This window comes from Hirundo rustica, chromosome 8 (genome assembly GCF_015227805.2).
Source record: "Hirundo rustica isolate bHirRus1 chromosome 8, bHirRus1.pri.v3, whole genome shotgun sequence".
Taxonomy (NCBI): Eukaryota; Metazoa; Chordata; class Aves; order Passeriformes; family Hirundinidae; genus Hirundo; species Hirundo rustica.
In genome coordinates, this window is record NC_053457.1 from 3,596,502 (window position 1) to 3,611,531 (window position 15,030).

The window sequence follows — 15,030 nt, forward strand, 5'->3', positions numbered from 1 at the left end:
AGACCCCAAATCCTCCTTGTGGTCCCCTCTGCTTCCTGTGGAACAGGCACTGCTGCAAATCAGCGCAGGGGTTCAGTGTGCCCAGCCCAGAAGCCAGGCAATGCAGCTGGGGCAGAGAAGATGCCACCTGGTCACCGGCTCTCCCACACCTCTGATGGATTCAATCAACACCTGGAACAACCTGGAGACTTCAACCCCAGCCCCTCACCATCCATCAGAGCTCCCCAAAAAGCAGATAAAAGTACAATCATCAGCTCCCTCAAAAGCAGATCAAAGTACAAAGCCCAAAGCTTTACTAAGTGATGGCAGTACCAACACATGAACTCAGCTTCTACACAACAGTTTCACGCGGGCCCTCCAAAAGCAAGACAAATAAATCACGCAGCTTTTCAGCTTTGTTGACACATAAAATATACTGACCTTGAAGTTTGGAGAGAAATATCTGTTGGCTTTGTCTTTATTTGCTTTGTCTAGATCATTTTTTGTTAATGTAAGGATTAAATATTCCTTATCATTATCTGAGCGCTCTGTACTGAAAATACCATCAAGTTCCTGATCTGCAACTAGACTTCCATTTTCTACTTTGTCTGAATTTTCATCCAGTCCTATGAAGAATGTATTTACCCAAAAGTGAAACATTTTGTCCTGGGGGAGGAAGAACACAGAAAACAAACTTGCTTTAGTATTCGCTAATGGCACGTTAATTAGACTGCTATCAACATCTGGTCAAAAACAGATTTGTAATATCAGGCAAAACTTGGTTGGACAACAGTACGTCATTTGTTACATTGCATGCAAAGACATTTTCACTACATCTCCTGGACAACACACAAAAATCTGCATTCATCAAGCTCAATTTTAACCACTTAAGCTATTAGAAGTCACTCATGGAGAGCTGGGCTTAAAACTATCATACCTGTAATAAAAGCGGATGATACTACATTCAATATACTAAAACTTGTAATCACAAGGCACAAATAGATTTTTTTTTTTTTTTTGCTCACACCTTGCTAAGCAATCCCTAAAGCCAACAGACAACCTGCGTGAACCAGCTGAGGTGAGCAATACCAAATCTCCCCTGTAACAGAAAGCTTTATTATTTTTGTACAGAAGTAGCTACAATTGAGCAAAACCACAAGCCCACTACTACAGCCAAGGATTCACGGGTGCTTTGCTGAGATGCTTTCACCCAGTCAGACCTTTGCTGAGCAGCACTAAGGAAGGCAGAGGCAGTGCCTGCTGTCCTGTCACTCGGCTGGAAGTTTTTAGGGAGAAGCCAAGGCAGTGACAGCTGAAGGATGTTCAGCTTAAGCAGAACTTGACAGATGACTATCAGCAGTTTGAGTCTCCACTCTGCACAGCTCCAGGTGTACCAAGAGGCAGGACATCCCTGAATCAGAGATCCTGAAGGCTCTGGAGAAGCAGCTTTCTGCCAACCCAGAGCTGATGTTTCCAGGGTCAGCTCTCCTTGGCAGCTTGGTCCTGACTGCACTCCAAACCCCTCTCCATCTGACACTGAGTTACACCCCCTTGCTCTTTACACATGAAATCTTCTGTTTGATGTGGCTTTTCAGGGCCAAGATCCAAGATGCAAATGGCCAGTTCTTCCCACAATGGTCAGTATTGCTGCATTGCTACTAAAGCTCAGGGAAAGTAACCCACTCCAGAACCTAACATTCCTTGGTATTACACAGGACCAGAACACAAACTCACTCCTTTGGAGGTAACTTACACATTCTGGATTACCAAGGAGATCTAATTCCAATTTCTTACTGGAAAATCCATGTCCTGCCCTATCTTCCTATTCATCTCTGCTGGTAAGGAAGTTGGGGGGAAATCAGAGGTGGACCAGAAATGGTTCCAGCGTGTGTGTCACAAGCAGGCCTCCTGCTGAAGGCAGTTTGGCACCAGCAAAATATCACAGCATTTTCCTGAGCCAATGAAAGATGGCAGGGAAGAGCTGGACTACTTCTTAACTCATCCTCATCCTCCTCACAAATTTATTCAAACAAGGTACTGGAAATTCACAAGTGTCTCTCTCCGCCAAAGGTCAGCAGACTGATTTTCAGTATTTTAGGTAAAGCCTACAAAAACCACTTGTCTGCACTTTTGTAAGCACCTGAGAAACCCCAAGACCGAAGTTAAAAATCCAGCCAACAACACTTCTGGTAGCTGAGTTCCCCACTACACCACACGCCTCTCTCCAGCACTCTGGGAATCAAGTTCATCCAGCAAACGAGTTGTCTGGGGAGTCTAACAGATGTTTCCCACTGAGTCCTCTCAAACCATCCCATCTCTGAAGAAGCCTTGCTGAAGCCCATCTGTGGAAGGCAGCAGTTAGCAGGTTCTTGCCAGACCCTGCTTATACATTTCACACCCTCCTCCTGCCCCAAGAACAGCCTTAGAAATGCCCTGCCTGGGTCTGAAGTTGAGGATGAATACCCTGGGTTCACTCTCTCCCAGAGGAAGAGGCAGCAGGCAAAATCCCTGTGAAGACAACCCCACAGTACCCTGATCCAGGCTCCTCCTCACCCACACAGTGAGTCCCTCAGAAGGGCCTCCAAGGAGGTGAGATGTTCATTCCTGCTCAAACCAAAGGACCTGCCCAGGTCAAAACAGAGACAGGCAGCAGCTTTCCTGCCGAAAAGCCCTCTGGTGCTGGTCCCCAGGGCCACCCGTGTCACCTCAAGGGAGGGGAGGACACGCTGCAGGGGATGGATGGTTGGAGAATGGCTCCTGTCACCAGCAGGAAAGAAGTGCCAGAGGAAAAGAGGCCACTGGATGGGAATCAATGCCAGAAGAAGCAGAAGGCACAGTTTTGTCGTGCCTCACCTTCAGCTCCGTGAGTGCAGAACCAGGAGGGATTCAGTTGGCACTTTAGGGGCTGTGGGGACTCGGCTTCACTGACAGGGGCTCACAGACAACAAACCTCTCACTAAACAGCTTTTAATCTGTGTTCCTTGGGAGAAATTTGCAGAGGTCTTCAGGGACTCAAACTAAACAATACAACTCAGCTGAGCTGGTCATTTCTTCTTTTATCTCCCTCCAGCTTTTTAAAGCATTAAGTTATTTTCCTTTCCTTCCCATTACACAACTTAATTAGCCTAATAAACTGAGTTCATGGGTCTTGGAACATGGCATGGCCACTCAAATTGAGGGAAGACTTGGTCATGTTCTTTGGAATTAGCTTTTAAGGCTGATAACGGTGTCACTGTTTTCACTGAAGGGCAAATCCATTATTCAAAGTGAGGATTCAGCTAAAGCCTCAAGACCCAAGATATTCCATGGGAGACAAGGAAGAAAGATGATGTAATATGGGCCAAAGATAGGAATTTTAAAAATCAAGGCATGAACTGAACTCAGGCTTTATATAGCAAATCAAAATACCAGACCAAGCGCTCACATAACACAAGTTAATGAATAGACTTCTGAAAAAAAAAAAAAAGTATTAGAGACTGTTTTTCAATGTGTTTTGCTTCACTTCCAGTTACATCACAGACATCTGTCTTAAAAAAAAATAAACCACAGATGTACTTCTTCCCATAACCAAATCTCTGCCATAAATCTCCAGTGCAGTATCAGAGGAGACAGAGGCTGATTTAATTCCACAATTCTGACAAACAGTGATTGTCCCTACCTCGTGCAGTTTCTCAGACTGACAGAAAAACATTCTCCACTCCAGAGCTGGTCTCTAGCTGCAGTCTGAGATCCAAATCCAAGATGTAAGCCATCAATCAGGAGTTCCCATGTCCTCCCGAGAGCTTAACTTTTGCAGAGAGATCTACAGGCACTCAGAGTCACTGTGCAGCGCCCGCTGAGGGTTTGGAGATGCTCTCCAAGAACAGAGATCATGGTTCAGCCTGTTCCCTAAGCCTGCCTGATGGAACTTCCTGTACCATTTTCAGATCAACACTGACTCTTCTGACATTTTCAGAGTTCATTCCTCAGCGTTTGCTTAACAGCAACTGCCCCAAGTCTTGTTGAACTCTGCAGCAGAACTTATCTCTAGACTTGAGAGATGAAATGCAACTGCTCAAACAATGCTGTCAGCCCTCCTACACTGGTCTGGGGATAAAGCACCACTGACTCTCACAAATTAAACCCACATCAACATTTCCCTCTCATCTGTACTGGGAGGACTCCCAAAAAAAGGTCTCCTTCACCCCCAGGCTCTGAAGGCAGGAAGATGAGGAGATTTCTGTATTATTTTTAAACAGACTCCCATTGAATCGAGTGACCTAAGGATACTCTGAAGCACTTTCAGATTATTATGTCAACATCAATAACTGGAAGGAAAAGGCTTTGCAGAGATGCATGGAAGCAAAGCTAGAGTGACTACAGCAGCAGTCTGAGATGGAAGAACAGTCAAGCTACAACAAAAAGCCATGCTCAAAAACAAAACAAAAAAAATCCCCGAATTACGAACTTCTACCCATCAGAAATTCATACACAGTCACAGCACTCAAGCCTCAAGCCATTTTGTTCTCATGTGGGCATGCATTTCACTCTTGAAAGGAAGTAGCTACAGCTCACTGAAGAAACAGTCTGAGAATAAAGTAAACAACTTGATTAGACAAGAAAAGACCAAGAGCTGGGGACTTCCTAACTGATGCCAGGTGGCAGAAACTATGGAAGGGATGAAACTTTTCCAAGGCTGTCAGCCCAGTACCAATACCCCAGTGGCACCAATGATCCTGTGGCTGAGGTCAGCCTCCAAAATCCACTGAATTTGCTTAAATTAGCTTTTAATTAGCCATTAAAAGAAAGGGCATGTGGCTGCTTTAAATCTCACACTGACTCTGCAACGTTAGGTGTTTGAAGTCCTTTGGTCATTCAGGTTTGGTCTGGTTCATGGATAATGAATTCATCCAAAATGAACCTGAGCAAAACTGAGGAGGGCCCTCCCTACAAAGAACTCTGCAGATAGTGCTGTTCTTCAAAAGACTGGGAAATCTGGAAGCAAGGACAGGAGAGGGAATCTGGGGCACTTCAGCTGAGATCAGTGTTATCAAACACCAAAACAGAGCCAGGGCAAAGAAGTCTTCATCTCCAGAGATGAAACACAGCCCTTCTCCAGCCTGAGGCTCAGAATGGATCCAGAGTTACACTTTTAATTGATCTTACTAGGTTTTTTTATTGTGCTAAAGTTTAAATGCAGACTGGTCAATACATGCTGTCTTTAAGACTTGTTTAGCTACCTATAATCTGCCAACAGGAAACCTGGGAAGAACAAGAACCAGTGACAGGCAACAGACTTCGATTCCACTTTTCATAAACCTGGTTAATAAACCGGAATCTCTGAAAGATAAAATGCTGTTACACCTAATTATGCTGTTCCTCATGAATTAGGTGATCATTGCACAAAGGGATCTTTAAAACACAAGTCTCCCCTGCGGAGGGCCTTTGCTTTTGGGGTTTTGGGTAAAAGCTGTGTAGGCAGTCGATGTAGAAAAGGAACAGGCACAGATGTGAAACACCTGGAGAGGGAAATGTGTTCAGTCTGAGCCAAGGTAGGTTCTTCTGGCACCAGTATTCCCCTTTGCCCTGTGCTCACCTTATTCACTTTATGCAACAACCTGTCCAAGGACCATGTGGAAGGATCAGCTCTTGCAGCAGGAGCAGCAGAGCTAAGAAAGGTGATCATACCAGAACCGTGGAACATCTCCCACCTATTTTCCTCTGTTCTCCATTCATACTGAAAGCTGAGACAGTAAGACACTTGATTCAACAGAGATTTCAGAGAGATTATCAAGGTGTTTTTTTTAGTGGATGATGAAGGGGCAGTTTCTATCTCAGAAAAATTTGCAGACGTGAAAAGAACCACCTTCACCATTTCTTTGGCTCTACCAGGCCAAAAACACTGAGAAACTGAGCACCTCTGCACTATTTGTAATCCACAGAACCCAAACAGTTCAGGTATTTGATAAGAACAGACAAAAAGGCAAAAACAAAAAAATCAACCCGCTACTCAGAAACTACAAAGATTCTGAAGAAACGAAACCACAATCTGACACTCTGAAATGAAACTCCAGCACAGTAATCCTCCTGCTGTGGTTCTGCACTTCTACACCCTCCTGAAGCCCCAATTCATACTGCAGAAACTGTGTGTGCTCGTGAGGGGCTCTCATTACGCTGTCTCTGGATCTCAGTGCTCTCTCCAGGGGTAAAACAAATAAAGGGGTTTGTTCCTGGGGGCTACAGAGCCAAGAACCAGCAGCTGACCTGCACACTGGTATTTCAGGGATGGGCAGGGCAGCACAGCACTTCCCATCAGATCTGTCTGCAATCCACGTGTTACTGGGGATGGCAAAGGAAAAACAAACTCACAGTCCAGACAGGGGAGTAGATAAAGCAGGGCCTTGCTCAGGTGTCGGGGTTTTGCATCGTCTCCTCCCTGCATCCCTGATGTTTAGCCTACAGTACCCATCTGGGTGCTCCTTTAAAAGACTCTTCTCAAAACTGGCTGCTGCATGTCAATGTCAGCTTTGAAGTAGAATTTCTACTTTTCAAATGCTTTTACAGTCTCTGCACTGTACATAACTACACTGACTAACTAAAACATCTCATCAAACAGGCAGAGAAGGAAAACAGGGCCACAAAAGAACTGTGCAGAAGCTTTTGCAGACACCAGCACATGAATTAAACTTGTCCACACAAGCAAGCCCACACAACAGCGTGCATGTGCATTCGCACACAGCTGGAAGGTACAACTTGTGTGCACAGCTGTAAGTGATGTTACCTCATCACTTCTTTGTCTCCTGATCCTCTTTAGCATTTCTTACTTTTACGAATTCACTCACTTAATGCTCTTAAATTCTCTAGCCTCCATTCAACAGGGAGTAGCTACTGATGAAGAGTTTTAAGTAGCAAATACCAAGGTAGCTGTTAATCAGCACAGTCTCATCGTCACCTTTCACTCTGATAGATCCAAAGTGGCTCCACAAGCACCAGAATTAAAGAAACTTGGGTTTTCAGCTTTAAGAACTGGCTGACTTTGGTCTCAAAGTAAGTCCTAGATTAGGTTTTTTTTCCACAATTGAGACCCTAATAAAATCCTCAGCTCTGAGGGAATTCTCTAAACCTCTCATGTCAAGGCACTGCAGCTGGGAACAGAGGTGGTGGAAGAGATTGCAGAGATACTTTTACGAAGTGCGTGGGAACTCAATTATCTCAGAAATTCAGCTATATTTGACAGATGGGTACAAATCAGCCAACAGCACAGACAGGATCTTCTGTGCCTGCTCAAACCTCAGGAAAACTTAGTGGAAAAAACAGCTGGAGTTAACTTGCTCAGTATGCAAGTCTATTTTTAGAAGGTGAATGTTTCTTCCTCAATTAGATTATTCACTACTACCCAAACGACTGCAATACAGACCCAGGATCATTTTTATCCAACCTTTGTACTTAACCTCACCAACTCCCCAAATATCCAGCTTTCATTTTGTGGTCGATTGGCTCCTTGGGAAAACCAGACATCAAAGAATTAAATGCCGTGAGATTACACATCCCTGAAAAATAACCAACATCCCAACCCCCAGCATCAGGGGCTGGCTCGACAACGTTTTCCAGAAAAAGCAAGGAAACCAACCTTTTTCAACATCTTGTTCTGTTTGTGGAAAAATTCCACTTTGATATCACCGCATACCGGCAAAGGTTGAGGGAATTCAAAGTACATGTACTTGTCTTCACGTCGTGAGGGTCCTGAAGGGGAGGTGAATATCTTTACCTTTAGCTGGTACACCACAAACTGAGGATCTGTGTGACAAAACAGAGAGTCACTCGGTGAGAAAAGCCTCAAAAGTGTCAAAAAGCACAACACTGGTAGCAGAAACAAAATCGTGAGCTGCCATACTTTCAAAGTTAACCAAGTTTCTATTAAGGGTTTAACACCACAGGGGATCAAACTTTGCCAGATGCTACTGGAAACAACCTTAGAGATTTCTGTCCTTCGTGGCAGTACTTTCAGGCCACCAGGGAGTTCCTAAAACGTTATTTCTTTTTAATATAAAGACTGTAAAATGTGACAATTACTTGACTGTTCCTTGCATTTTCCCTCTTCTCTCTATCATACAGACCAAAGTGAGAGGTTTTATTCTCTCTCACCTCTTCTTCCAGTTGTAAAGTGGCTGGTCACGTCAGCACGAACTGACTCTACTCTCATACAAACAAGCAAAAACAAGGACAAAACAGAACATTAATACTGAAAACAAACCAGCACCAGCAGAACCTAAGCTGGCCCTATAAATCACCATCACCAGAGAAGTGCCAGCCATGGCATAACTTCCCCAATTAAATCTGCAGGGATAACAGAAAAATTAAAAGGGGTTTTCAGTCCAGTTTAGGAAGAGTTGCTTTGGAAATGGTCAGGTCAGACACCCCTGTAGAGCTGTGGAAGTCCCTGCTGAAGGGCCCAGCAATGAAACTATCACTGGCAGGCTCAGAGAATTCCCAGGATGGTTTGGGTTAGAAAGGAACTTAAAAGTCCATCCAGTGCCACCCTCTGCCATGGGCAGGGACACCTTCCACTGTCCCAGGGTGCTCCAAGCCCCAATGTCCAACCTGGCCTTGGGCACTGCCAGGGATCCAGGGGCAGCCACAGCTGCTCTGGGCACCCTGTGCCAGGGCCTGCCCACCCTCCCAGGGAACAATTCCTTCCATATATCTCACCTAAATTTCCCCTCTGGCAGTGTCAAGCCATTCCTCCCTATCCTATCAGCACAGCTCCTGTTGCAGGGTCCCTCTCCAGCTTCCCTGTAGCCCCTTCAGGCCCTGGAAGGTGCTGTGAGGTCTCCACATGAGTTTCTCTTTCTGCCCTTACTGTTTTTGATCCTCAGAGCTGCGGAACTCTGTCATCCCCTCATTCTGCTCTAGAGGCTGGACTCTGCTCTGTCAGTGACTTTAAAGCAGCAGAATGATAACAAGGAAGGCAGATTGAAAGCTACCATGTTGGTTAAATTACAACACAAACCATCGACTTCACACTCTGAAAAACCACTGAGAACTCCACAGAAACTTAAAATATTGCAGCATACAACTGCAATAGAAATAGTTAATTTATCTTCTCAGGTGCTTGGCCAATCTGCTGTCTATCCCAACATCCTCCTGTGTAAACACCACCCCAGCAGCCTCCCATGGGCACGCAAGTCAGCGTTCACTTGAGCAGTTCAGACTCACAAGTACAGCACAGCTCATCCAAAACATTAAATAAGTAATTGTAGAAATCTGTAAGCTCCACACCTCTTCCCTAAGGCAGAGGGGTTTTGGCAGAGGCTCCTCCCTCCCTCCCTCTTGTACACAGCCCCACAAGCTGCTCCATTGTTTCTTGTGTGTGTTACGTGTTCAGGTACTGTCTCACAACAATATTTAACAGGGCAATTTTAATCAAAGCCACAGGAGGCACTGGAATTAATTACACATTGCTGTAATCCCCACAGCAAAACCATTAGATTTTTTCCACCAACAAAAAACGAGCACGCAACACAAGGCAGTCACTGCCCTGTAACACAGCCCACAGGACAGAGCAGAATTTGTTTTTGTATTTCAAAGCTTCACAAAATCTGCTGTTCCTCACTAACAGAGTGTATCAGCAGTGTAATCAGAGATTAATCATTTACAGGTGTATTAATGCTTTAGAAACATCCACATAAAGAAAAGTTTATTCCAGAGTTAATTAGGTATTTACCCAGTTGAACTGATTAATTTATTTATTTTTTTTTTAACATCATGGGAAGAATGATGTTGCTGCACTGGAAGCCAACATGCCATTAGGCAAATGTTTCTTAGCAATGCATGTTTCCCAAGAGTTTCTGTGTTAAAAAAAGAAGAAGGCTTTTCATAAAAGTAAGGAGCAAATCCCCAAATGTATATAGAATGGTGGAGGCCCCATCCCTGCAGGAGTCCAAGGAAGGAGTGGATGTGGCACTCAGTGCTCTGGGGTGGGTGACAAGGTGGGGACTGGTCACAGGCTGGGCTCAATCCTGGAGGTCTTTTCCAGCCTCAATGGTTCTACATATGGAATCACTTATCTTCAAACCAATCAAACACTTGCCAGTTGAAAACTGGACTAAAACAATCCTGAGTCCTTCACAGACTACACCTGGGAGGATCCCAGGGGACAGAGCCCACGAAGGCAGGAGATTTTGGACTGTGAGGTGTTTCCATGTGACTTTCTCCAAGATGTGCAGCTCTTGGTGCCATCACCCCCATCCAAAAGGCCGACAGGTTCCCCAGCAGGGGTGAAGGGGTGTCAGTACTTACTGCAAGTTCCGCTGCTGAACATGGGAATTGTTTCAAACATCATCTTGTGGAACAGCAGTGCCACTGGTCTGTAATCCAGGTGATTCTTTAACAGGTAGCTATAGTAGTACACGTAGCGTCTCTGACTGGGAATTGTCACTCCCTAAACAGAGGGAAAACAAGTGTCAGAAACCTCTGATCAGCATCACTGACGGGGCTGCTGCCCATCACCTGCATCTGAAGCACATCGGGCCCCAAGGAACAGCTCACAGGGCAGGGCCCTGCGTTGCCAGGTGCTTCAGCACATCTCAGGGGATGGAGCACCTCTCCCACCAGGAAAGGCTGAGGGAATTGGGATCCTTCAGCCTGGAGAAGAGAAGCTTTGGGGTGACCTCACTGTGGCCTCCCAGTGCCTGAAGGTACCAACAAGAAACACGGAGAAGGAACCTGGAGTGACAGGGACAAGGGGGAATGGCTTCCCAGTGCCAGGGGTCAGGGATAGATGGGATGTTGGGCAGGAATTGTTCCCTGGGAGGGTGGGCAGGCCCTGGCACAGGGTGCCCAGAGCAGCTGTGGCTGCCCCTGGATCCCTGGAAGTGTCCAAGGCCAGGCTGGACATTGGGGCTTGGAGCAGCCTGGGACAGTGTGTCCCTGAAATGGCAGGAGGGCTGAAATACCCTATAAGGTCCTTCCAGCCCAAACCCTTCTGTGATTCTGTGCTCTCCAAACATTCATCTCCAGCAATGAAACAAAGAGTGCAGATTTTTTCCCATTTCACAAACGCAACACTACAGACATCCTGAGGGTCATTGTCAAAAATAGTCTCATGCTGCTTTTTGGAGGATGGAGAGCATCAAATGTTTAAAAGGAGGTGCCCTGAACATACTCTAAAGCACCACTACATTTAGGAATCCTAAAATCTACCACTACACGAATTAGACTTCAACAGCACTTTAGTGTCAAAAGACTAATGTTTGCTAATATCACCGTACTCAAGACTGATGCTGCCTTCTTCACTGTCCTGAAGACTGATGCTCCTTCTCTTTACAAAGCATCCTGGAATATTTTTCCCACAAATGTGGAAAGTCCCATTTCCACATTTTTGTGCCCAGCAGCCTAAAGTGTTCAAACTCTGAGGTGAACATTTGCTTTGAGAGCCTAAAACCTAAGAATGTTTTTACTACTCATTTTAAATCAGCTCAAAGCTTCAAATAAGGGAACAGTTTTAAAGCTCTTTTGAGCCAATACTTTCAAGCAGAATTGATAAAGATGAAAAACTGTTTCATGCCCAGAAAATGCATTACATGGTCTAGAACAACCTATAACTGCAGACTTGCAACATCGGTAAGGAATCTGATTAACACTGAATATGGAATTGGAATAAACTGGAGATAATCAAAAGTTTTTCATACACAAGTCTGTGAGCGTTTGATGACAAAACCTAGACCCCATATTTCTATAATCTTTTAGTTTCACTTCACAACAGCCAGGAGCTAAGGGTAGCCAGAGTACTTTTAATTTAGCAAATCTCTATTCTGCACACATGAAAATAGTCACTTCCTGCCATTTAAAAAAAAAAAAATGTTGATAATTATGTCTCCTTATCACTTGAGCTGCTTCTAAATAACACAAAAGCCCTTTCCTTGCAGCACTTGCACAATGACCTTCCCAAGCAGTCTCGTACACTGGCCGTGGCTTTGGCTCAGATGTCCCCAGTGCTAATCACACCCACCTCTCCAGAGAGCTCTAAAGTTCTCCTTCCTGGGATCTGAACGTCAGGACTGAGTAAATCCCAGGCTCAGAGCAGGCCAGCAGCACTTGCCAGGGCTGCCAGGCAGGAGGGAAGCACAGAGGTGAGGAGAACACATCCCTCCCTGCCCAGAGCCTCCCCGTGCCACAATGAATGTTTCCTCCGGGAAAACCCCAGGACACCCGGCCAGGACAAGCAAGGCCAGCACCAGAACCGAGGGAACACCTTCACCCTGACAGTCAATCCCACAGCAAAGCTGGTTCTTGTTCAACAGGGCAGTTTTAGCCCTCCAGCCACAGCCTGACTCCCTAGAGACACAGCCCTTAAATCCTGAGACCCTAAAACCAGTCCCACTGAAGCAGGACTCAGTTCTCCATTTCCAAAGTTTTAATTCTAAGCAGAATGCTCTCATAACAAACTGACAATATTGCAACGGGTGCAATCAGCCACCACTCACTCCTACTCCAGAAGAGTAAGGACAAGGAAGTAGTTCAAGCTTGTATTTGCCATCTATCACTACCACCATTTTTAAATGGATGTGAGGCAAGCTCCCCTGGTCCCTATGCCAGAGCTTCCCAGGGCATCCCAAACATTGTCAGGTGCTGCTCCTGGTTCTCCTCTCAACGGAGCACAGGAAGGACTATGAAGAACAAACATTTTGAAAGCAATATTCCCACATTCCCTTTAGGAACACGCCCTACTGTGAGAGCGAAGCTGCAGCCTCAGAGCAGGCCTAGGGCAGCAGGTTTGGCACCCGAGCGTGTCCAACAACAGGCACCACGACTGACGAGCGCTGATGTCAGACACGGGATCTCTGCCCTGCTCAGAGGGTCATTCTGAGGCTTCCTCACACAAAGCAATTGGTTTTCACTTCCTGTTCAGTTATAGCAACACCCCAGAAACACACACGATCTGGGTTGGAAGGGACTTAAAGCTCATCCAGCGCCACCCCCTGCCACGGGCAGGGACACCTTCCACTGTTCCAGGTGGCTCCAAGCCCTGTCCAGCCTGGCCTTGGACACTGCCAGGGAAGAATTCCTTACTAATTAATATCTCATCTAACCCTACTCTGTCAGCATGAAGCCAGTCCCCTTATCCTGTCCCTCCAGGCATTTGTAAAGAGTCTCCATCTTTCTCCTCAGCTCCTTCAGTTACTGGGAGGCCACAATGAGGTCACCCCAAGGCTTCTCTTCTCCAGGCTGAACAACTCCAGTTCCCTCAGCCTTTCCCCATAGGAGAACTCTTAGGAGCCATCCTCAACAATAAAACCATGTATCGCTCAAAGAATGCTCCTGAGTGCATCATCTCCAGCACTTGAATAGCTGATCCCTATCCACTGAGCTTCCTCCCAAGTCTAATCCTCACCACAAAACCCCCCAAGGCAGAAGCAGGAATAAATAAATAAAGACCTTCTCCAGCTGTAGGAAGGTAAGCTGCCAGTCTTTGTCACCACAGTAGTGCGTGGGATAAACTAACTAATCGCTTCAAACAGTGGAAGGAGCAGCTTCTTTAGAGGACTTCTTGGGGGGGTTATTTCTTCCCCAGCTCTGACAACAGACAAGCAAAGTTCTTTATCCAATCTGAGAAAACAGTTTGTCCCCTTCGGTTCAGAAGGAAAATAAAAATCACTCCTGTTCTTCAGCGGTGGAGACCGACAGACACAACCATGCAGCCCACACTTCCTAATCTTCACCACTCCCTTCTTCTGACTAAGTTCCCCCCCAACTACAATGAGTTTCAGAAACCAAAAGAGGCAGCTTCTAGAGGAAATAAAACACCCCACGAGAGGGTTTGGTCAGAGACAGCCTGGGCTCTGCCATGTCTTGTTACCCGGCACAAGAACAGCCTGTGCAGCAACTCCGAGCCTCACCTACGACAACTCACTTGATGGTGCAAAGGCCTCCCTGGAGCTGCTTCTCCCGGCAGGCACTTGGGAAAAGCTGGCTCCAGAAGTACTCAGGGCTGTGCTCTTGACCAATTAGTCATACTTCCTCTTGCAATTAGACTCACGCTTCCTGCCAGCACAGCCAGAGCCCTCGCAGCAGCGCTCTGCCCTGAGCACTAATGGCAGCAGTGATTGTAGCTGGGCTGTCCTCAGCAGCGGCAGCTGCAAAGTGGGCACCTTGTCCTCGCTTTAAACCAAGAAAATCTGGTCCCTGTTAAAGTCAGTTTTCCTTTTTCCTATCTATGTTGGCCCAAAAAGAAAGAAAAAAGGCATTTGCTTGTCCCTTTGTGCAAAGACCTCTTTTGATGCCTCATTGATTTTGAATTGAGGAAGTCAGTTATACAAAGGTGTGGTGAAATATCAAATCAGAGAGCAGCACTTGACATATAACGCTGAAATACGGGCCACAAGGGAAGAAAAGGCTCCAGAAACCTGCACTGGAATGAATATCTGTTTATAAACACTACTGAAGAATTATGTGAATCACATGCTGCCCACTGGCCACATCAAGATAACCACGTTCAAGTGGAGCTGGGAAGGGAAAAAAGTCAGCTCTTGCAGTAGAGACACTGAAACCAAAACAAGTTGCTGGTTACAGACAGTATTTACAGTCAAGTAAACAAGGCTCTCACTACTCCTGTTTACTGAGTTCTCCCTCCCCTCCAAAGTGCCCAAGGTACTCCTGGGGTACTGGTAAGTACCTAACTGACCTTACTCCCAACTTGCAGAAATGTAACATTCTTTTCACAAAAGGGAAACTGAGGCACAGCATTTCACTGCGCCTTTGTTCAGTTCTGTAGTTTTCATGCTGTTTTATCCAGCTCTGGAGATAACCCTTATCTAGTCTGTTTATCCAGCACACTGCTCATTCCTAGTCTCTCTCAGGCACTTTTACCAAAAGCCACAAAGTTTTGATGGGAAACCTTGACCTTGTCTCCACTCCTGCATGACACCACAACCAACTCAAGCAATTTGTGGAATAACAGCTCCACCTCGTCAGCACAGCAAACTGAGGAGTTTGCTCCTTCCAGTGAATTAACAGCCAAAATTCTAAAATTCCTTATGTGACACTTCTGCTCTCGGGAACCTTCAGACACGA

General features: G+C 45.8%; 1 protein-coding gene across 1 annotated transcript in view; it reads right to left on the minus strand.

The window, feature by feature from the left end:
* The window catches only part of PTEN (phosphatase and tensin homolog), a 48,780-nt gene that overhangs the window by 4,556 nt on the left and 29,194 nt on the right, over positions 1-15,030 (minus strand). Inside the window, exons 6-8 of the mRNA XM_040070939.1 lie at positions 10,258-10,399; positions 7,589-7,755; positions 421-645 (exon numbers count right to left, since the gene is read on the minus strand). Coding sequence (XP_039926873.1) covers positions 421-645; positions 7,589-7,755; positions 10,258-10,399 — 534 coding nt within the window. The remainder of the gene's footprint in view (positions 1-420; positions 646-7,588; positions 7,756-10,257; positions 10,400-15,030) is intronic.